The following is a 22,812-nucleotide window of genomic DNA, read 5'->3' as shown; positions in this document are numbered from 1 at the left end:
TTTTGTTTGTACTAAAATTATTACTATGGGCACTACCTTCAATTCCATGGCAAAAAAAAAGATATGCACCTAAACAGGTTTTGTAGAAAAAGAATTGTTAGGAGTCGTAGTGCGCTTGGTTGTTCATGACATAAAACCTAATTCGCAGGATTTGATTATGATAGGATTATGGGACCACCTTCATCACCAGGTCAGGATCTGATGATGAAAACCCTGAGAAATCGAGGGCAACTTTCGAAAATTGTAGGCGTGCATAGGTTAAAAACTTGACAATGAGGTGTACGTTTGATAACACTATGCAACAGTGAAGGTTTGGAGCTGACCTGATGATGGAGACCGGAGAAGGTCGAGGGAACTCGACAACTGAATATGTAAACTACCTCGTGTTTGGGCTTATATTATTCGTATTGATGAGAACTTTCCACAAATGCGAATAGTGACAACTATGCTTGTCACTGAAAAGCCAAAAATAAAAAACTTTTTACAAAAAAATAAAACCGACTCCCAAAAACACTGAAAAGCAAAAAAAAAACTATTCCTAGGTGCATCGGCATAGAAGTCGGTGGCGTATAAACTCAGGAACATCCATAGGAGACATCAGGAGACTCCATCTCTAGCACAAAGAAGAAATCGTCCACGGACTGTCCACGCCGTGCTGTTGCGGTGCCGCTATACTGTGCCATGACCCTTACTGCTCGTGTCTAACAGGTAGACGCACAGTAGGAAGTTGTGCTCATATCATTTCAATAATATGGTATCTAGGGTTAGGCAGGCACACACAATTTAATCCACCGGCAGGATATTTAGACGACATTATTATTGGTATTGATTGAAATGTTAACAAAAATAATTTTAACTGTTAGCAGTTGTTTTATTTTTTATGTATACATTAAACCTGGAATTAAAACTAGATAAAGGTGTTCAATAACAAAACCTACAATGCCATAACAGCACTACTTTTTGCAGAATATTAGTTTATTTATGGTCGGAGAAAAATATTTATAGCAAAATAACCCAATGGATTCTTCGCAAAAATGAGTTTAAATCTTTATATTTAGTGCTTTACAAGTATATTCAAATTGGTCTCATCTCTGTTGGTGGGTGAGCCCAGGCTTCATACATTTTTGCCCATGGTCCTTTCTAGTATCTATTGAGACCCCCTCACTTATCTAAAATACAAAATTTCATAAATATACCTATTGTAGGTCTTGAGATATTGACGTCAGAAAATCGCTATTTTTACTATACACTCACTGACTGACTGATTCACTGACTCACTCATCAAAAACCTAGACCACTTCCGATGGTCGTATTGACTTGAAATTTGGCATGGAGGTAGGTCTTTATGTCAAGGTAAAGGGAAAAATCTGAAAATGGCCAAGTGTGAGTCGGTTTCAAAATAATGAAGGTGTTTTATACCCGGTGTAAATTTATACCCCTAAGGAACTAAAACGAACTAAATTTATCTATATTTATATGTATAATATATCTTCGAATGGTTTGTATTTAGTTTAGTTAGAAGTAAAATAGTGTAGTTAGAAGTAAAATAAAAATCTGAAAACGGCCAAGTGTGAATCACTTTCGAAAATAACGAATGTGTAACTTTGATCCACGAACATAATATATGATAACATGTCATGTCAGTCAGTTGGTAAATCTAGTCCATTTAGTTAATCTAGTTCATTTCTTTGTAAGAAACATAGTGCATATTAAAAAATCTAAAAGATAGTATAAATGAGAAATTCCTTTAACCAACTTCATCATAAGAAAAAAATAAAATAAACAACCTTACAAAAATAAATGAAATCCCACCCAAAACAAAAATGTGAAAGACTGCCAAGTTCGAAAATATGGGAATGCTTCGCCTATAAAAGTAGTGAGATCTGAATAAGTACCAAGTTCCATACACATACCTCAGTTAAAAATAGTTACTTTTTAATGATGTTACTTGGCAAGTTTTAATAGAAAATTAAATACTTGATTCATTGCGTTTAGTAGGTTTATAACAAGGTGTATGAAAACTTTCCAAGTAACATCATTAAAAAGTAACTATTTTTAACTAAGGTATGTGTATGGAACTTGATACTTATTCAGATCTCACTTCTTTTATATGCGAAGCATTCCCATATTATCGAACTTGGCAGTCTTTCACATTTTTGTTTTGGGTGTTAAACCTAACCTTATTTCATTGGAAAGTTTCGAGGCAAGTTGAATGCTTTTGTTATCCGGGTGCGCGGAGTTGTTCTCATGGGACTTGATGGGACACAGGAAAAACCGCTGGTTTAACCTAGTTTGACATAAATAAGTTCACCTTTCCCGTTATTAGGTACAGTCATGTCACATTTAAACTAGTGTCACAGTCAATCAAAACCTTTCTTTTGATTTTTCTAACATTACATCAAAGTTCTATAACTGTTGTGCTTGTTTACAAGTTGTAAACTTCAAAACATCACGATGTACCGAATAGAAGAATGTCTAAAGTCCATACGCATGTACAGTTGTAACTCCGGCTATTATAGTAAAAATGTGAAACAAGTTACGAGTTGTAGCGAGTTTATAATATTTAAGGGTCAAAGTACAAAGTACTATTTTTATTTAATTTTAAAGCCTAATAATTAAAAAGTGAGCATTACTAAGTACTTGAAATATAGGTATCAGAGGTCATTAACAAGATCATCTGTCTAACTTTTCCCCCTAGATAAGACTCTGGTTGATAGACTTTCTAGCTACTGCTGAATATTGTCGAAGATATTACAATGACAGTTAGAATCCACTAATTTAATGTGTCTTTCGATACATGAGGAAACGCGTTACGACAATTTTAATTGCAATATAATTATTAATTGCAATATAATTGATATTTGGTTTTGTTAGCCATAATTAGAATACTTTCCAAATAAACGACAAAAACCGGACTATAATGAATTTTTTATAAGTATTCAAATTTTCTAAATAAATATTTAGTAAGCTACACAGAATTATTCGCTGTCCGCTTATAACTTACACAGAAAATCTAGTAATTTGAGAAACGGACCCGTCCGTCAATTAGTGTTCTATGTCTCATCACCATGTTTTGAACCGCATTAGGATAATACACGGCACCGTTGTAAGTGTTAATACGAGTGCGGTTCACTCGCTGCCTTTATGGCCTCGTTGCGTTATGCGTGTGGGGCCACGAAATTAGAGGTTGTACCGCAGTAATGGTATGCAATTTGACGCGGTTTTAGAAGCCGGAAGAGGTTTGTGAAATTGAAAAATAAATTATGACTATACCAAATGTTTTGTGTAGTTGACGCTGACATTTTCAAAGGAAAAATATCATATTTTGTACTAACTGCACCAAACACCGGCCAGACCATACCTATTTTTTGTGTATGACTTAGGTACTTAGCTTGCCTAAAACAATACCAACATCTGAACTGAGAACATCATTATTTTTTAGAATAAGGTTAAAAATTACAATCAAGATAAAGCCTTTTCAAAATACTTAGATAATAAAGGATTTTACACAGATATGACAATTGAAGTATTGTATTGTTAAGTTCGAGATCACTGTTAAGAGTTTTTTGTTTGTTAACTGGCTTTACACGCGCGAAGCCACGCGCTCAGCTACGAAATAAAAATATTTTATAGCTGACAGAGAAATTATTCCACACATAATTTATCGATCATAACAAAAACATCTATATATTTATCGATATTAAATCTGCTATAATAATGGCAGAGAAATATTGCTTTGACATTTTTTTGCAAAAAATAGTATTTTTTACTCCAATGGCCCTCTTGAAGCATACAAAAGTCGTAAAAGGTATTTTTTAAAAGTAGCATTGAATCGTTTACGTTAATATATTGCTTGTAAAAGTCCAAATAATTGTAAAAAATATGCAAAATACGGGCGCCATATTGGATATTTTCGCGTAAAATGACTTATGTCACGGCGGGATGTCTAATGATTACATAATTAAATATTGTCAATATCAAGTTTTGATAATATTTAAATTAATTCTGATTTGCTATTTGTGTTTATCTTAGTACTTTTTAGATGTAATATTGTTGTCGTCTTGTCTTTTGCAATGAAGCCATGCACAGTTCTTAAAAATAATTCTTAATATTTGCAGTCACAATTAAGTTTATGTTATTCACATTGCTCGCAAAATGCAAAGTTCATTTAGGTATAAATGTTCAAAATGAATCAAGTATCAAATAAATACATACTAAATTTTAAAATCATGTTCTGATTCATAAAAAATAGCAGCGTTTTACCTGAAATAAAACGCATATTAAATACTTACCTTATTTGAAGCTTACTAGTTTGAGATAGGCACCTACGTGTTTTCCGCTTTTATCTCCGTCCTTTTCTACCCCATATCTTGCATCTCTCTCGCACATCGACCAGTTTCACTCCCCACCAGGCAGGAGGCGACGAGTGTTCTCGGCGGCCACAGTTCGTCATTGAGTCGAAAACACCAGGCAGAAATTCAAGTGTAAGCTTCAAATAAGGTAAGTATTTAATATGCGTTTTATTTCAGGTAAAACGCTGCTATTAAATTCTTGACCGTTATTTGAAGCTTACTAGTTTGAGACGTGTTTGTTATCGCCTGGTGGAAGTGGACGCCAATGTGAGCAAAAGCACAATGAAATTGTGTATGTAAATAGGTACTTAGGTACACGAGTAATCACATCAGTAAGTATGTGTATTGCGTCCTGGAATACTAATGTAATAAAAGTTAACTGGTACTGGTACTCAGCTACATCCTGTTAGACTGGAAGCCGACCCCAACATAGTTGGGAAAGGGGCTCGGAGGATGAGTAATAAAAATTAAAAGAGAGATGCAAGAACAAAAGCAAAATTGATTTCATTTTCTTATAGTAATTAACAAAAATATTGCGATACTTCTTAATAACAATAGTAACAAAAATATAGACATTAATCAGCTGGATTAATTAAATAATCGAGATAACTTGCTACTTCTATTTAGTGGGTATCTTTCTCTTCTGTAAAAATGGGCAAATGTATTGCCTGATCGCCAATTACCCTTGGCTAATATATCGTCCAAGGTATATTGTCAACACAGATTTTGACGCTACCGCCGAGTGGAAGCTTCCTGGGGTTGTAGTTATTCCTGCCTCTTTTAACAATGTCTTAATCCACCCGCAATCATCGTTCGGGTGCCTGCCTTTGGTTGGCCTCTAACGGATATAAATAAATTTAAGGAATTAGCCGATGTCCGTCTATCTTCTAACAAGGCTTTAGTCTTTCTGACCCAATACACTGGACTTAGATTTATATTTTCCTGATTATCCATCAAACAACAACCCGACTGCCCATGACTAGAACTGTCGGTCTTAGAACCAAAGACTGGCCATAAGATTAAATTATCTTTGTTGTTTTGGAAATGTTCTGGGTCTATTGCAAGCAAGGAAAGATCATGGACTCGCCTTTCCGAAACAAGCTAGCAAAAGAAAGAGCAGCAGTGTGCCTGGAAGTTGCAAAAGGATTATTCTTGTCTACGTTTACTGCACTTAAGTAGGTTACCAATTGGTCAATATTCCAGATGGACGGCTTCCCGGGGAACAGGTTTGCTCAGCGCTATTGATTTTAAAATGTGTCCGACTAGAACGTGTGAACCTAGCTCTCCAGTGGTTTCTGCATTGCATAGTGTAGCTATAACTGACTTGTGTAATAAAATAGTATTGTATGCTAGCTTATTTACTATGTGTAAGTCCGCAAAAAAAATTGGGTAAGTATAGGTCCAAATAGGGATTCAAGGATTCATAGGATCCAATTTCATACTTTTCGCCCCAATTTAACCATCGACTCCAAGCTGATTGATAAGTCTTGCGTGTGGATTGAAGAAGACTTCAGTCGGAGAGACTCCTTGTCCCTCCCCCCCTCCCCATTTCCTTGACCTTGGCAGGGGGTATCCCCGTTGCTGTGTCTATCGGTTTCTGCTCGAGGTTCATCAGTGTGTAGGGTACTGCTAATGATCGGGACTTCAAATCTGCTCGCCAAAATACCTGGTGCCACCGAAGGAACTACTATGAGATTAACTCCCGTTCCTGAATTGAGATGACTGAGGACCTACGGTATAAGGTAAGGTGGCGGTAATACCCATGCTAGCGGGTAAGTCCAAACTTGAGAAAAAGGGCATCGTGGAACCCCGCTTTCGGGTCCTTCAGATCTAGGGGCACGTAGTACACAACTATGTATCCCTGGGCTCGCTTCGAGGCAAATAGGTCCACTGCTGATACAAGATGCCCCTCCGGTGGAGGTTTGTGTCGGGAGAGATGGTCTGCATGACTGTTGAATAGGGCTGGTATATGATTCACGACGTGATAGATTTGATACAGCTCGAGATAACTGAATACTTTGTACGTCAAGTTCGGTAGGCTCCTTGATCGGGTGCCACCTTGATTTCTTAGATATGACACTACAGTCCCATTTTTGCATTGAAAAATGGCTGTTGATCTCCTTAGCAACTCGCCGTGATTATCCAGTTAATACTGCAAGCATCTCTTTCAGATCGCAGTGAAAGCCTTTTTCTCTCTTGTTCCATGAACCCATTACGGGCGTTCCGTTCAGTTGTGCCCTCATCCTACATCGGAGGCGTCCGTGGTTATAAGGTGACAGGGAAGTGGCGTATGAATATCCAAGGTTTGGTGGCAGCTGACCAGCCACCACTTTAGATCTGCTAAGGCATCTGCTGGTAGGTTCAACATTGCTATACTCCATTCACCGAGCCGTGAGCCCACAATGTAACCAAAGAATGACACTTTTCAAAATGGTGGGTATAACCCGACCGATGACAAAAACGTCACATTTTTATGTAAAATGTTCTTAGTATCTGTGGTCTTCAATTAAGTAGGGTTCTATGTATGACAGTCAAGACTTCTAGGTTCCTTTTACATGTAAACGATTTACTACATATTTAATTAAGATTAAGAAAACAATTTACGGCATTTATTATATTTGATTTCAAATAAGTTTGAAAAGATTGCATTGCAAGATTAGACATCGTTCTAAAATATAATTTCTAATGTTGTCAGTATATTACTTTCGTAGTTATTTTTATAAAATATGATCATTACTTCAATCGTGACTTATAAGAACCCTTTTTATGGTTTGTTCACCGTTTGGCTCACGGTTCCATGAATAGGGTAGGTATAGATTGCTGTTCAACACTGCATTGAGGAAAATGAGGAGAGCCCGGTAATGCAGTCTGCCGTATGGGACAACAAAAACTTGCGAAGTTTAAAAGTCCTATCAAGCTATGCAGGTCTTCTAAGTTTGTCGTGCTGTTTGTCACGTAGTGCGTTTTGTCATTATCTTGTTGATAATGCTTGCGATTTATTCACTTGCCATCCAAAACGTGGTGCAAATGATCCCAAAGTAGGCGAATATATCTTGGTGAGCCACCAGAAAATCGAGGTACACAATTATAAGTAACCCTTGAGTTTTCAAAGTTTGAGCCACCCAATTGGTCACTGTGGCGAAGGTCTTGGGTGCCGTGCTTAAGCCAAATGGTAGGCACGTAATCTGAAGCAGTCTTCTTCTGTATACTAGTCGAAGAACATGTCTGTGACCTTCGGCTAACGGAAGGTAGAAGTAAGCCTGGGCGAGATCCACTTGCACAGTCATTCGTCTTTCTGAAGAAACTTTAGCACGCGAAAAACATTTATTAAACTGAAGGGTTCCGTAATTATGAACTTGTTGAGAACCTTGAGATTGAGTATTGGACGGTTCTTTCCGTCGCCTTTCGGGCACAAGAAACATATTGGAAAGAAAGCTGGCAGAATTTGCAGCTATCAATAGAATTTTTTGTTTTATCATTTGGGATATGACGACATCCATCTCTTTGGACTCTCTGGTCAAATCTGGCATTATCTATCAAAGGTGGCTTTTGGCCAATGGTATCCGATACCCAGTTATTATTTTTGACAAGAAAGGCGGAGCTCCCATTTCTTTCCATTGGTCTTGATATAATGTTAGGCAACCCGCCTCGAAAGTCATAACTTACGTGCCTTGTTGAACGCATCAAAGTCCGCCTGCGGTCCTGGACGCTTTGTTTCGTCTGTTGGACCGGGTTCTTATTGTAATTTACTCGTGATGTCCCAAGGGAGCCTTTAGAGTTTTGCGTCACACGCCATTCAGCGTGAGTGTGATTACCATTTCCCTTCGAGGGAAGGTTATAATGGCGACTCTTCGAAAGTCGATCCAAATAGCCACCCTGCGAGGGTAGATTGCAATGATGGTACGACCCGCAACATGCATGATTGGTATCCTGCGAGGGTCCGTGATAATGAGCCGACCCCTGCGGGGGGTGGCTAGTATACTTACTGGTCCCTGCTTTGTAATGATGCTGCGACTCGCAAAATGCAAGATTGGTACCCTGCGCGGGTCCGTGATAATGAAACGACCCCTGTGGGGGGTGGCTAGTATACTTACTGGTCCCCACTTTGTAATGATGCTGCGTCTCGCAACATGCAAGATTGGTAACCTGCGCGGGTCCGTGAAAATGAGCCAACCCCTGCGGGGGGTGGCTAACATACTTACTGGCAGTCCTAGGCGGAGCGTACCAAGTCCTTCAAGGCCGAAAAGCATCACACGCCGAGATAATGAGCCGACCCCTACGGGGGGTGGCTAACAGACTTACTGGCAGTCCGAGGGGAGCGTACCAAGTCTTTCAAGGCCGAAAAGCATCACACGCCGAGATAATGAGCCGACCCCTACGGGGGGTGGCTAACAGACTTACTGGCAGTCCGAAGGGAGCGTACCAAGTCTTTCAAGGCCGAAAACCATCACACGCCGTGATAATGAGCCGACCCCCATGGGGGGTGGCTAACAGACTTACTGGTAGTCCGAGGGGAGCGTACCAAGTCTTTCAAGGCCGAAAAGCTTTCTTGACACCATCAGCCCTCTTCAAGTGCGGTAGTGATCAGTCCGAACTAAGGAGATGCTGGTTGGACCGCACCTCACACCATTCTTTTTTGTCAAACCGTTGAACGCCTTGCAGGATTGAACTAGGGCCACAGGTGCCTTAGGAACTTCGGGCTTGCTTTCTTTTCCATAGTCACGTGCACGGGCTGTGGTAGCTTTATTATTTACCGCATCTGTATTTGCTTTATAAGTCACTTATTCTGAAAACAAATTACTGAAAAAAAAAAAAAGTACACGGAAGAAACTCGTGACAAAAAGGGGGTAGATGTACAAAATATTAACACTTGATTTCGCAAAATCGAATATCGAACGGTAAAACCGTTAACAAATTGTATAAAATATTATAAACTCACCTGTGTTCTGCGAGAGCACTGAGTTTATTTTTCAACGAAATACTACAGCGGTTGGTTAGACCAACCTTCTCGGGCGGAAAACAAGACGCCAATGACGAACTGTGGCCGCCGAGAACACTCGTCGCCTCCTGCCTGGTGGGGAGTGAAACTGGTCGATGTGCGAGAGAGATGCAAGATATGGGGTAGAAAAGGACGGAGATAAAAGCGGAAAACACGTAGGTGCCTATCTCAAACTAGTAAGCTTCAAATAACGGTCAAGAATTTAATATAAAATTATAATCTGATGCAGACATCATAAATCAAACAATTAAAAAATTACTCATCACTAAAATTATCTAGGTACTTAAAAATACAAAGCATTACAACCAAGCCTTAACTCAACAACTAAATGTCATAATATATTGTTATTTTTACACCCAAGCGACCATCTTTGTCACCCGTTGACGCCTAAAAGCGAATGAAACTCGATATTCTTCCAAAAAGTAAGCCTTTGCTTACTCAAAGATATTTACACGTCTTCGCGACTTCGGAAATGTAAATAAATAATTCTGGGACAAAAAATAAACAAATTACAGTCGCGCTCACAAGTCTTATACCTGAAGAGTGTACAGACGCGGATAAAAGCGCTTTGTAATGAATACTGCTTATTTTTATTTTACTTTTAATTAATTGTGTGTTTCTCTTTTGTGCCCTTTTTTGCAGCAACTGAAATGAATCAGCTGGCTACCTTTAATTCCGTAGTGGTATATGGTCACTCTAGTATTGTATGTACATTATACTTGCATTTAAATTGACTCATAGTATTAAACCAACTGACTGTGTTCATAAATATGCGAGTGAATTTGTAGATTCCTCCTTGACATATTTATTTGCAGACTAACACTGTTTATTTTGTATCTAATTCTAACAGCGAAGATAGTAAATAAATAATTTTATTTAACTAGCTTCCGTTTGCGGTTTCACGTCGGTTATTGGGAAACTTCTTCACGCAAGTGTAGATATTAAAAATATTTCGATATCCGATACACAAGCTATATTACTGCCAAGTTTCTTCAAAATCAATCCTGTAGTTGTAGCATGTTACAGCAACAAACAAAACACACACATCCTTACAAATTTTCGCATCTATAATACTTGTCACTAAAATGATTTTTAATAAAATTGCATTCAACTAATTAACTCAATCACACACAAACAATTCCCACACAAGAAAACCTAGCTCCAAAAAAAATGCACCACCAACAATGGCCGATGCTCATCGATGATCGCGACGTAACCGCAGCGCGTACGCATGTCAAGACGACTTGATACCACCGATCACGTTACATCTTCCGCAAATACATTCACACACTGACTGTTGACACGGCTTGACGCTTTCATGCGATGAATCTAAACTTTTGAATTAAGAACGTGTTAAATTGTTTAGTTTGTTTGACATGGTTGCTTTGTTGGGAAGATTTTTTGGCGTCTGATCTCGCTGGTTCTGTCACAGTCAATTTAAAACAGTTCTAAATGCAAATAGCTTCAGGTACCATGATATGTAACTAATACGTATTACATCTAGGGAACTCTCATCAGCTAGACAATAAGTATTTAAAGTCTGTTATATGTAGGTAACTGCATCCAGCACCCAGATAAAAAGTAGCCGAAGTCTTTTGTCAAGCTCTTAACTATCTGTGTACAATTTCATTAAATTTTCATTAAACTTAATTGAATTATTACACTTAATACGAGTATTTAAAGATGATCCAATAAAATCATCAATGGCAAGAAGCTATTTATTGGATAATAACTTTATAAACATGTTTATTTTTCTCACGTTAGAGCTCACAAACTCCCGTGAATCCTATTGACATCTCACATGGCGTACCCACACCATAAAATTCGCATGTTTATCCCTCCACCTCACTCCCACACGAACATTTAAAATCAGGAGTATTATGATACTTTTGTGGACATTTACAAGTCTCATATTGACTAAGGTGGTCTTGCGAATTCGTGTATTTTCGTGAAATATATCGTACCTACGGAAATAAATTGTATTGAAACTAAAATTAACTATTTTTTAAGGTAAAGCCTTATTTGAAGTAAGCTTTAGCAGTATTTTAATTAACTTAATCTATCTCAATAAAGATCCTTTAAATTCTTCACACAGCACTATTCACGGCCATATATTGCTGATTTGTCGCCTCAGAGCATTTAAAACTCTTATTCTTCGATCCTAAGAGCAGACGACTTAAATAAACTTCCATTTCAGGAACAAAAATACTTCGCAACTAAATGAAAGAAAACTAAGAATCCAATCTATTCGAAAAAAAAAAGACAATAAGAATCCAAAAACGAAGGAATCAGATTTCCACACAGATACAGAGGAGAGACTTGCTAAAAACAATAATATAATTCCTTTTAATTCTTTAAAATAAAGCTTCGATATAAATTGGCTGGACAATGAAATGTTTAATGAAACAGGAGGTAAAGGTCAACTCGAGACCGCACCTTCAATTAAAGAAATAACCGATGAGTCGATGTCGAAAACCGCTTATTTTAGCGTTTCTGGTATCGATATTGTATTTTCGTTCAAAAAACAACAATGAGATAGCGACATTATAGTAGTTTAAATTGTTGAAAAGCTTCTGTATAAATATTTCCATTTAAATATTATACCATTTAGTTTTTATTTGTGTCCATTTGAATAAATTCTACGACATACCGTTAAACATAGGTGTTGAAGGTGTAAATCTCCCTTCGCTTAATGTGCTCCATAAAATAGCATCTGTTTATAAAAAGTAAACACATCGACATACCTTATTCAATGGAATTTAAAAGTGTAGTTCAGCTGAAAGAATTGCCCTACAAAATAGTTATTGAATATCTTTAGCGCTAAATTAAACTGGCCATTTATTCAAACCAAAGAAAGTAAGGACTGTTGAAAATACAGATTTTAAGGTTCGCTCCAAATATCATCAATTAAAACCAATTACAAAAGAAAGTGATAGTCGCCCAAGTATGCAGGTCACAATTTCTGATTCATTTTTTAATTATCTTCAGTTTTTCTTTCCCGTATTGTGGACTTTATTTCTTTGGTTTAGGGCTTGGATTTCATTGGTATAAGGCTGTCGCTGTTGAACTAATGGCACTACAAATCCTCGGCAGTCCAGGCCAGGTATTGTCCTCTGAAAAGTTTATTTGCTCCTTACACCACTGTCGTCCGATCGCCTTTTTACTTTTATCTCAGACAATTTTTAAATGGTTTATGTTTGATACCATTATTGTGTGCCAATCAGGTTGAATTACAATGTCCTTTACCAACGGCCGAACTGAGTAAGAATTTCTTTATTATTTTTGTTACAAATCATTTTATTTTATGCCTTTTTTAGTTTTAAAGTAAACAAGGCAGATGTTCGCTTTATTTAGATGAGCCAGTCGAATGCGTAAGTTGAATTTAAATAACTCGTGTTTGAATTTACGGATGCTTGGGGACATGGAAAATTGTGGTGCTTACGTTATTTTTTCTCCTTTTTTGCTGGAATTTATGTGTCTTTAGTTTTGACAAGTTTACTAAAAGGATTCTAGGAAGAGGCTTCTTGTATTTAGATTTGTGGGACGGTCAATCTCTTGCATGTGAATGTAAATCATGTCATTTGTAGGATATCCGACATTTCGTTCTGGAATGTCAACTGACTTCATTAGAATATCGTAGTGGTCCCAAATAAGCGCTCCTTTAACAAATAATGTAATGCCGTCTTCTGGTCTCGACATTTGCGGTTTTAAAATGTCTTGTATTTCCACAATCTCTCTCAATACTTTGCAAACGTGGTCTCCTGACAGAGATCCCTTCGATCAATAATCTGGACATTAGCGGCACATAAAAGTCACTAATTGAGATATCCCCAACAATTTGAACTCAGCGTTTTAAAGTGTTAAGTAGTGGCTGGAGTGTGCAATAAATCTCTTTGTTGGCACTCTTATCTACCTTACTGAGGTAGCCGATATGGGCGTTGTCGGTGAAGAAAAATTTAAATATAAAACGTAGTGTTGCAGAATCGACTTTTATCGGCGACGGTCATATTTTGAAGTTAGTGGAGCGGTCGTGCTTCGTAAAGTAGTGAGAAGTAAGCTGAGGATGATCGGTTTTATATTTATTGTTTCTTTTAAAAATTACATAAATATTTTTAAAGGTATGCATGTGGTTTCCGACCCAATAATAAATCAGTTATTATATTACGAACTTCCTCCAAAAGCAAGACTGATTTCAAAGTACCAATAACTCTTACAAAATACCAAAGAGATGACGTTAATTTAATTTCAAAAATGTCATTTTGATATCACATAAAACAAGTTATCAGAGTCGAAACTGATATAAATGAAGATAATAAAGATAACCAAATCACTTTACTTGAGAAAGGGATCATCGTGTGTGGTGCTAAAGTACGGTAACGAGTTATCCGAGATCTCTTCATTATAAACTAAAATGTGAGACCATTACGACTGTTTGTATATTCCCATTGATTACGACTCACTTAAGAGTTTCGAAAAGTACATGAAGCTTTTTAGATATTCGAAGTATTGAAACTTAGAAACACTGAGAAGAATCTGAAAACATCATTACGTCAAACATAAAACTAAAATTATCAATAGCAGCTCTATTATTGCAGTACGGGCTTAAACCCAAAACTTTATGTACTAAAAATTAAATAACTTAAACACTTAACTTTAATATATATCTAGCCATGTATTTACTTATTTGGTCACCAACATAGTTTCGCTTTACCAAAACCAATTTATTATTGACAACATTAACTTCACCAGATCAGTTAAGGACAAATAAAATAAATCCCAGAAAAATATCCTTGAATCTCGACAGGTCCCTGGATGGCTCACTAGTGAGGTTTGCATGCAAGCTACGGAGCATCAATCAGCGACTGAATCGTATTCTCAATAATAATAAAGTAAGCCCATCTGTTTTGGGAATCTGAACAAATGTTTCTGGGAACGTTGCGTGTCCCCTTAATGATCTGTATAAAGGTAAATGTATTGAACAAAAGCTTTCTAAGGTTTAATTAGGTTGTATCGGTGAAAGCAAGGATCATGCCTTAAGGATGATGCCGTATGATAATACAGTCCGCTTTTTATTTCACTGCTTTTAAAATAATGATTTGCTGCAAGTCTTCGAGAAAAGGAATATGAGTGCAACAGTAAATCAATTGTCAATGTTCTCTTATTAATAGTTGTAAAAACCGTGTAAACATGGTAATAAAGGCTCGAAATATATTATACATGCGATTCATCTTGTAGAACCTTTTTAACAGTAAGATTTGTGATTTACTGACCACATGTTGCGTGTTGTCGAAAGAAATTCTTTAAATATCACATAAGAGCAAAGTTGAACAGTTTCGTTTACATTTGGCAGATATACCTGTTATATAACATTAAAATGATTATCTAAACGTCTCAATACCAAAGCAATTTATATCAATGATTGACCAACAATGTTAATAAGACAAGATACAAGAATGAAGCCATTAGCGGAATCGCTAAAACTAACACCGTTTCGCGATCTCATAAATCACGTACCAATTTGGACCTTACCATTAACTTGTCAGAGTTGAAACTTCTATAGCATGTGTGCGAACAATTTATCTTAGCGTTCGACGTGGATGCAATTAATCAAGAGCCAATGTCACGTACGTAATATAGCCGAGGTAAAAGAGAAAAAGATGATTTCAGGCTAATTATCTTTGATGTTGTTATATTTTTATTTTGCCACTTAACACCTACAGAGGCAATTTGTCGCTTGTTACGTTACGCTATTGAATTTTCGGGGTCCTGCATTGTGCGACTACCGTCTGTGTAGCCGTTGATTTATTTCTCATACGTCCAGTACTCATTTATCATCGTTCGGTTGTATTTAGACTGTTTATTTTTATAATGAGCTTTCGAAAAGGTCAATTTTGCGTTTATAGTTATTTTTTTCTTAAGCCAAGAGTGTGTTTATTTCTTCTTAAATACGTTTAAGATCAGTTGTCGTGTTCGCAACCTGATCTCATTATTCGGGACATGTAACAAAAAGAAGGTGTGAAAGCTTGGAGTATAAATAAGCAAATATATTCATTATTTATCGATGCCTACTTCTCAATAAAGCCTTTTAATTTAATTTATGGGACACTTCCTTCAGCGGAGTAAATGTTTTATTTGTTGGAGAATGTACGGCAGCAAAAATGTCAAACATTTGCTTCCTGGGAATAATAACTTAGAATTTCCATTCCATAAGTAACTGAACATTAGAATATACCGGTATATATTGTGATACAATGTCCTTAGGCTTGGTATAGCTGAGACCTCACAGAACCTTGATCAATTCATCGAATTAAATACCTTTAATTAATTACGATTGCTATCTCACAGTTGGACTGTGGATGGCAATTAGTCGTAGTAGCGATCCTTTGTTACGAGTAACATGACGGCTGTAAGTTTCCTGTTTTAGCTATCTTCTAAGGTTACAAGCAATGAATGGCGCACTTGATGTAGCATTCTGGTTTTCAGGTGTGATAACGATCAGTTTTTGGATTTTGTCCAATACGTAGGACTGCTGTTTAATTTACAAGGCTTTACCGTGTACTGCAGTTTCTGGTTTCCTCTGAATTTAGGTTGCAATGTTTTGTGTAGCTTAGGCAACTTAACATGGGTTTAAAATATTGGTAATAAAATAGACGTTAACATTTTCTAAGAAATAATTAAGTTTAGATGGAGTAAAAATAAAGGGCACAAATAAACATTGAGAAACACCGATTTGGAGGACTTGATTAAAGAACCAGTATTTTGGCACTTTAAATGCAAAAATCTCTTCACAATATTCACATGAAATAGCACTTACTGAATCAACCCAATAATATAAAGAAAACAAAAAACAAAATTATAAAACTACTCATCTTCACACATGATAATCAGAACCAGCTACTTTTAAAGTAAAGGAATGAAAACCAACCGATTATACCAGTGCTGTAAATCATATCACGCAACTTTTAATTGTAAAATATCGCCCACGTGAACATTTCTCTAAACCATGTAGCTTGTAGGCGACGCACTGGTTACCTGCCACCACTTATGAATTATCACCAAAGTTACCGTAAACTATTTTTGCAGTAAGTACTGGTTTAGTAGAAGCTGTAGTACTTTGAAAATTTCCAGTTATGTCATTTTTGGTAACAATTGCTTCGGTAACTCCCTCAGTAAGATTATGAATGCCATTAGTACGTTGAAGATTAATAGTTACAAGTGTAATATTACAAGTATGTCTTTACTTGTGATTTCTTAGACTTTCCATCTTCGATTCATCGATCAACGGTCAGTGCTGCATCAGCACCCATTTCTTAACTGTATACAACATTTCTGAAAGTCTTTACAGTAGCATACTTAGATACAGGTTCTTCTACCTGCCCTAGCCCCATTTACAGGTTATTGATTAAAATATTTTTATATTACAATTGTAGGTACATTAGTAATATTAACATTACAACAGTAGGTAACATTTTTTCTTCTTCCACAGATGTCAGCAATCGACCCAGACTGCGGAGTCAACGCTATCGTCAACTACACTCTAGGCGAGAGTTTCGGCAAGCCCCAGTTTTCCGTCAAGCCTGATTCTGGTGACCTCTGTGTATCAGCCCCTTTGGACTATGAAGCTCATAGTGACTTTGAGTTCCCCGTTATTGCTACTGATAGAGGTTGGTTCTTCATTTCTTTATAATCTGTGTTTTTTTTGTTATTTACTTCCTTGACCAGGTTTATATCTGGCGTGAAACCAAACATTAGTATTGAATTTTTTCTTGCATATCAGGTCTTATGTTGACGTTTACTGTGATTTATTTATTTACGATGATCTTTGATGTCTTCATCTAAATTGTTTTCTGGTCTCCAACTTTTGAATGTACATTTTACGCAATTCACACGTTTAATAGCGAAATAGGCTTTGTTCAAAATATAAATTAAAATATTATGTTCGATTAAAAGCTTGAGGTCAAGCCTCGCCCATTAATTAACTTGTACATTCCTTAATGTAATGTAAAATATTAATAGTTTGATTAAGTGAACTAATAATTTGGAATAGGTTTGTTGCAAGAGGACCAAACCCTTTTGGCAAAATAATCTGAGGTTAAAATTAATGGTCAGTAATTATGAGGCCTTGTTCATATTTAATAATATGTTCTTTGTTCAGTGATTCATTATTCATTTCTTAATGATTATGATTGAAAACAGAAACCTTATCAAGTAAGATGTCTTTATTTATATCAATATTTATGCCAATTATCTTAGGAGCAGCTAGACTTTTATCCTTTTTTATTTTACCATCATGATTTCTAATACCTAAGTAAAACTCAGAGCTTTAGTAAGCGTGAGAGTTACTACATAAGAGTTCTAAGATAGCTTCCGAACCTATTTGTGCAATAATGTACCATGTTCATTTAACCAAAGTGGGTTAACAACATTCCCTAGGCAGACCTTTATTAATTTTCCAATAATTAGCGCGATGCAATATTCTCTAAGGCACAGGTAAATTGTCTTAAACCTTAAATTATAGTACGTTAGTATTTCGTGGTATTTGTTAGTAAGACTAAGATTGTCCCTTCACTTGAACAATATTGGATTTTTTAAATAGTTTTCTTTCAAAATTATGCACTTGTTCCCAACTATCATTTATTGATAGGTAGCACATAGCTTTTTACTAATGCATTTTTTTCCTAATTACTTTAGAAATGCACAATAATAGTTCAACCACAGTAGAATTCTTTAAAGAATTAAATATTAAGAGTACTTTCATTATTTTTATCACTAACTATTATTAAGTTAGTCCCAGTGATTCATCGAAAACTTTATTGCAAGTAACAGCAACTAAATCAATAACAGCACCTACATTTAGTGTTTAATTTATAATTTCTATTTCAGTTCTAAATGTTTTCAAAATAACAATTTCTTGCGCCAGCATTAAATTCAATAGATCGCATCTGTCACGCTGGACTCTTAATATTGCTTGGCTTATATCCAATACTTTGGCATTCACTACCATGTCATTTCTAGCTTTACTAAGATACTTGAGTAGGGGAAATGGAGCATCTTGAGTATTGAAAAATTATGTGAAATTGTGTGAATGTGTAAAGTTTCTTTTGATGTTGTAAGATTTTTTAAAGATACTTTTGATTGCTTAACAAAAACTCAACAACCAGCCTGTAAACGTTGATTTATTTCCAATAATTATATTGTCACGATACTTACATCGCACAATCAAGGTAAACCGAATTCAGAATAATACGAGAATCTTTAAAATATCCACGATTTGCAGCGATTTCGAAGGACCATCACATTGGTCGCCCGAAATAAATTCCGCCGATGTCTGTCCAAGGCCCGAAAGTCGAGCTCACTGATTTATGGAGAGAGAACTGTGCAACTATCACTTGGTGTTTTTATTTCGTTAGCTCGAGCGGCTACTTTGTCTTTTGAAACGGAATTTTCGAGAACTTTTTCCAGTTTTTAATGCTGTGACGACTGTGTTTGGGTTCCATTTGAGACAATTTTAATTTGTTACATTGGATAAATATTTTCAAAGTAAACAGGAAGATTAAGTGCAACACTATAACGGATGTGTCGTTAGATTCCAGCGTTTATGTAATAATTTTATATGAAAACATTGTAAAATAATTACGAGGCAATAGATCGTCGTAATAGTTAACTGTACATTAAGGACTTATTATTAGTTTTACTGTTACCACGAAATTGCGTCGCAGTCGCTCGTCAACTTTGAACAGGTGTTACAAAGTTTACGTAAAATTACATATAATTTAATTAAGTTAAATAATTCATGGTCATTACATAAAGTTTAAATGCACTAAAGACGAAAAAGATACAACAGCGACCATTACATTAGAACAAGCCATAAATAATGTACATACACTCAAAAGATACACGGAGAAAAACCGCATATAATCACAAGCCCGCTAAACGCGTTGACAAACGCATAAATCAACCACCTGCCAATTAGACATAGAATTACAAACAATACGAACAATCAATACCAATTATTTATTCGCAGGAGGACTGTCGACGACCGCAATGGTGAAGATTCAACTCCTCGATATAAACGACAATGTACCAGCATTCACAGTTAAGGATTACAACGTTTCTCTGAAAGAAGGACGGATCTCCAGCGAGCCGATTATAGCCGTGTCCGCGACAGACTCCGATTCAGGCAGATTTGGTACAATAACTTACAGAATTGTCAACGGCAATGAGAACGATGTCTTCAGAATAGATAGGAGTACTGGAGAGATTTTGGTCACGAAGCCTGCGTTGGTGCAAGCCAATTTGAAGTTTGATTTAGAAGTGTCGGCTACTGATGGTGGTGGCTTGACAGCTCCTCAAAATGCTGTGGTACATGTGTCTGTGATGCCTGCTGGGATTGGATCAGCGCTGTTTGATAAGCCTCGGTACAATTTTCGTGTCAAAGAAGATGTCAGGATTGGGACTGTTGTTGGAAATCTGAAGGCTACTGTTGGTGATAGAGGTAAGTGATCATCTTTTTTTTCAAGTTAATGTTTCAGTATATGAAACTCTAATGACGACAAAATTATCAAGTAATTTACGTAGATGAACGCGTTGATTTTGAACCTAGAATCTTCTCAATAGTCTCTTTATACCAGTGAAACAGGTATCATTGTAAAACAAAAGTAACCTTTTCTCTAATGTGCAATACTTAAGCAGACAGAAACAATCCGGAATGAACGTATCCGGGAAATCGCCGCATAAAGTACAAACGGCTCAATGATACAACTACCGTTGACCGCATCACCTTATAGCTTCATTTTGCTGCAACAAATTTATTGAAATCGTGCCCAAGTGGTTTCTATTCAAATGAAAAGCTTTTAGCGTCTTCGTAAACCCTTTGAAAAGGTAACTGGGCTAGGTGAATAGGTCTTCAATATAAAAGTGAAGTACACTTTACATAATTACAGTGTTTTGTACAAAGAATTGTACTTCGTTGTACAACTGTTTTATGGTAATCGTGGTGAAAGTATGGGGTTACGGGAGACTTGGAAACAGCTTTATTTATTGCTCCTATTAAATTTTAAGACTTCTAAACCTGTGCAAGTGCTAAACGTTGTAGTAAGAACACGGATTTCGATTTCAATTATGACGATGACTACACAACGGGACTTTCTAAAAAAAATCAGACAATCCACAAAAAAATATATCAAGCAAAACAAAAATTAATTCACAATTACAAACTCTCATACATCAAAAAAATCCATACACCCATTAAAGATAATTTCAACAAAAGCATAATTTACAACGTCGGTCCAAGGATCGCTCCCAGCGCAAATCCTATCCCTTACACCATGGTACAAGACGCTAAGATGCCCATACAACTGTAATCGCCCATTGTCTTAGCCTCACGAGCTGATGCAAGCACTGGTGCATCCACTTGGCAACTTTTATGAACCCCTTTGAATTGCTGATGCGTTCCTTTACCCATTTTGAAAGGACAAATAATTTACACGAGGAACGCGACTGAATACATATATTTTTAATGATAGGTTGTTCAATGCATTTCGTTTAGCTTAACTTATAATTTTATGTGGTTTGTCGCTAAATATAGGTACTTCATTCAGTACTGGATAGTAGGTAAGTAGGGCTGCAGCGTTATTTAAAAATCGTTAATATACATTTCTGTTTGAAACTGTATTTTTATTTAGTCGTATAATACCAGTGACGATGGTGACCTAAAGTACTAATTACCGTTGATTCGATATAAAGTACATAAATAGTAACTTTCATACCCGATTCGATTGAAGGAAACATTAACAGTAAGTAGTAAAACTCCTTATTAATCCGATCAAAACGTCGTATTCGCTAAGGCCGTCTATCACACCGTAACGTAACGTGACATGTACGACGATATTTATTTAAAGCTGCGGAAAACCATTCGAATAGCTGCGAACATTCCTATTTCAATTTATGCCGTTAAAGCAGTAATTATTTAAAGGTGCATTGGGTAATTTTCTCATATCTTCTTGGAGGGAAATGCAATAATTTTGTATCAATGCGCATACATTTTGCGTTGCTTGAATCGCGACTATCTGGCATCTAAGTTTATAGTTAAACTGTTTCGTTTGACCTAGTTTGGAAATAAGCTTACCATATATTTTCACACACTAAAACCTTAACAGTCTTACTTATAAACGTGAATTAAATAATAAGTTATACTTAAGGGGTGTTTAAGAAAAAATCTTACTTATAAACGTAGCTTAACTAAATCACTTGCTTAGCAATGTCTTATATGAGCTGTCAAATTAAGTACCCTCACACCATTGTTTAACCCGCTAATTAGCAAAATGGCTGGATCTTTATCAGCTGATTTTTCATTTCCGGTTTATTGACAGCTCAACTTTTTAATTTTATATTTTACGGATACCATTGTTGCCATTACACAACATTTTGATGACAAATATTTTTTTATGCTACCAACATTCAGGTAGTGCTGAGAAATTAGTATGTTTTTATGTCATTTTCCGTTCATTAGTTAAGACATGCTTAAGCAACGTTTATAGGTATAAAAAAATCAATCAATTAATCACTACTTAAGGCTTTAAGTAGTAATTAGTTAAAACAATGCTTAGAAGATGATTAGTTGATTTTTATAAGTAAGACTGTATGGGCCTTACTACAAAAACTTTAAACCCTGTTTTACACTTGTCTAATAAAATTTTGGCTGCAAAATGAACCATATGTCAACGTCATAATTTGACATTTTTTTAGACAAGGCATAAACTGACGTTTAAAAGTTTTTGTGGTAAGACGGTAAATGTTTACTTTACAACCTACTTAAAGTACTGTAAATATAAATACAAATAATTAGGATAGTTATACTTTGCTACCGTAAGCAGGATGTTAATATGTTACACAACTGTATTAGATCGAGCATGATTGATTGTTTTACTACACAGATAGCACCGCAATAATTGATTTCCTTTCGACAATTCTCACGAAGTGCCCCATGAGACATCCACCATCTTTGATACTAATTCCACCGCGGAAACGTGATATCTTGAGAAAAAAATGCATTAAATCTCATTGAGACACGACTAACGTCATATTTATAAGATTGTCATCTGTCAAAGTCTTGATTAAATTAAAAAGTTATATAATGAGGAGTATCCCACACACTGCAAACTTTTAGTCGGCCGATAGTTTGTTTGGGCTCATAGGTCAGTCAGTATGAAGATGAATGGTAGTGCGCACATAGATCGGGTGCTTAGCCATTACCAGATCGCCTGAAAACTTTGATTTGAATCAAGATTTTCTATTAAAAAAAACATTTTGCTCACCGTCGGTGCAACCTGTCGGCCGACTGTTAAGTCTGCAGTTTGTGGGTACTATTATGTTTAGATTGTCATCTGTCAAAATCTTGATAAAATTAAAAAGAAATATAATTAATTTGTGACTTTGGCGGTCACAGAAATCGAGACTTTA

The 22,812-nt window shown here is 36.2% G+C and overlaps 1 protein-coding gene across 1 annotated transcript in view; it reads left to right on the top strand.

Moving 5' to 3' along the window:
• The window catches only part of LOC124630154 (protein dachsous), a 308,331-nt gene that overhangs the window by 260,770 nt on the left and 24,749 nt on the right, over positions 1–22,812 (top strand). The window contains exons 3-4 of the mRNA XM_047163891.1: positions 16,838–17,015; positions 19,376–19,846. Of these exons, the coding sequence (XP_047019847.1) occupies positions 16,838–17,015; positions 19,376–19,846 (649 nt within the window). The remainder of the gene's footprint in view (positions 1–16,837; positions 17,016–19,375; positions 19,847–22,812) is intronic.

The sequence above is a fragment of the Helicoverpa zea genome, chromosome 4 (assembly GCF_022581195.2).
Source record: "Helicoverpa zea isolate HzStark_Cry1AcR chromosome 4, ilHelZeax1.1, whole genome shotgun sequence".
NCBI classification, from domain to species: Eukaryota; Metazoa; Arthropoda; class Insecta; order Lepidoptera; family Noctuidae; genus Helicoverpa; species Helicoverpa zea.
This window is presented reverse-complemented; position numbering and strand designations above follow the sequence as displayed.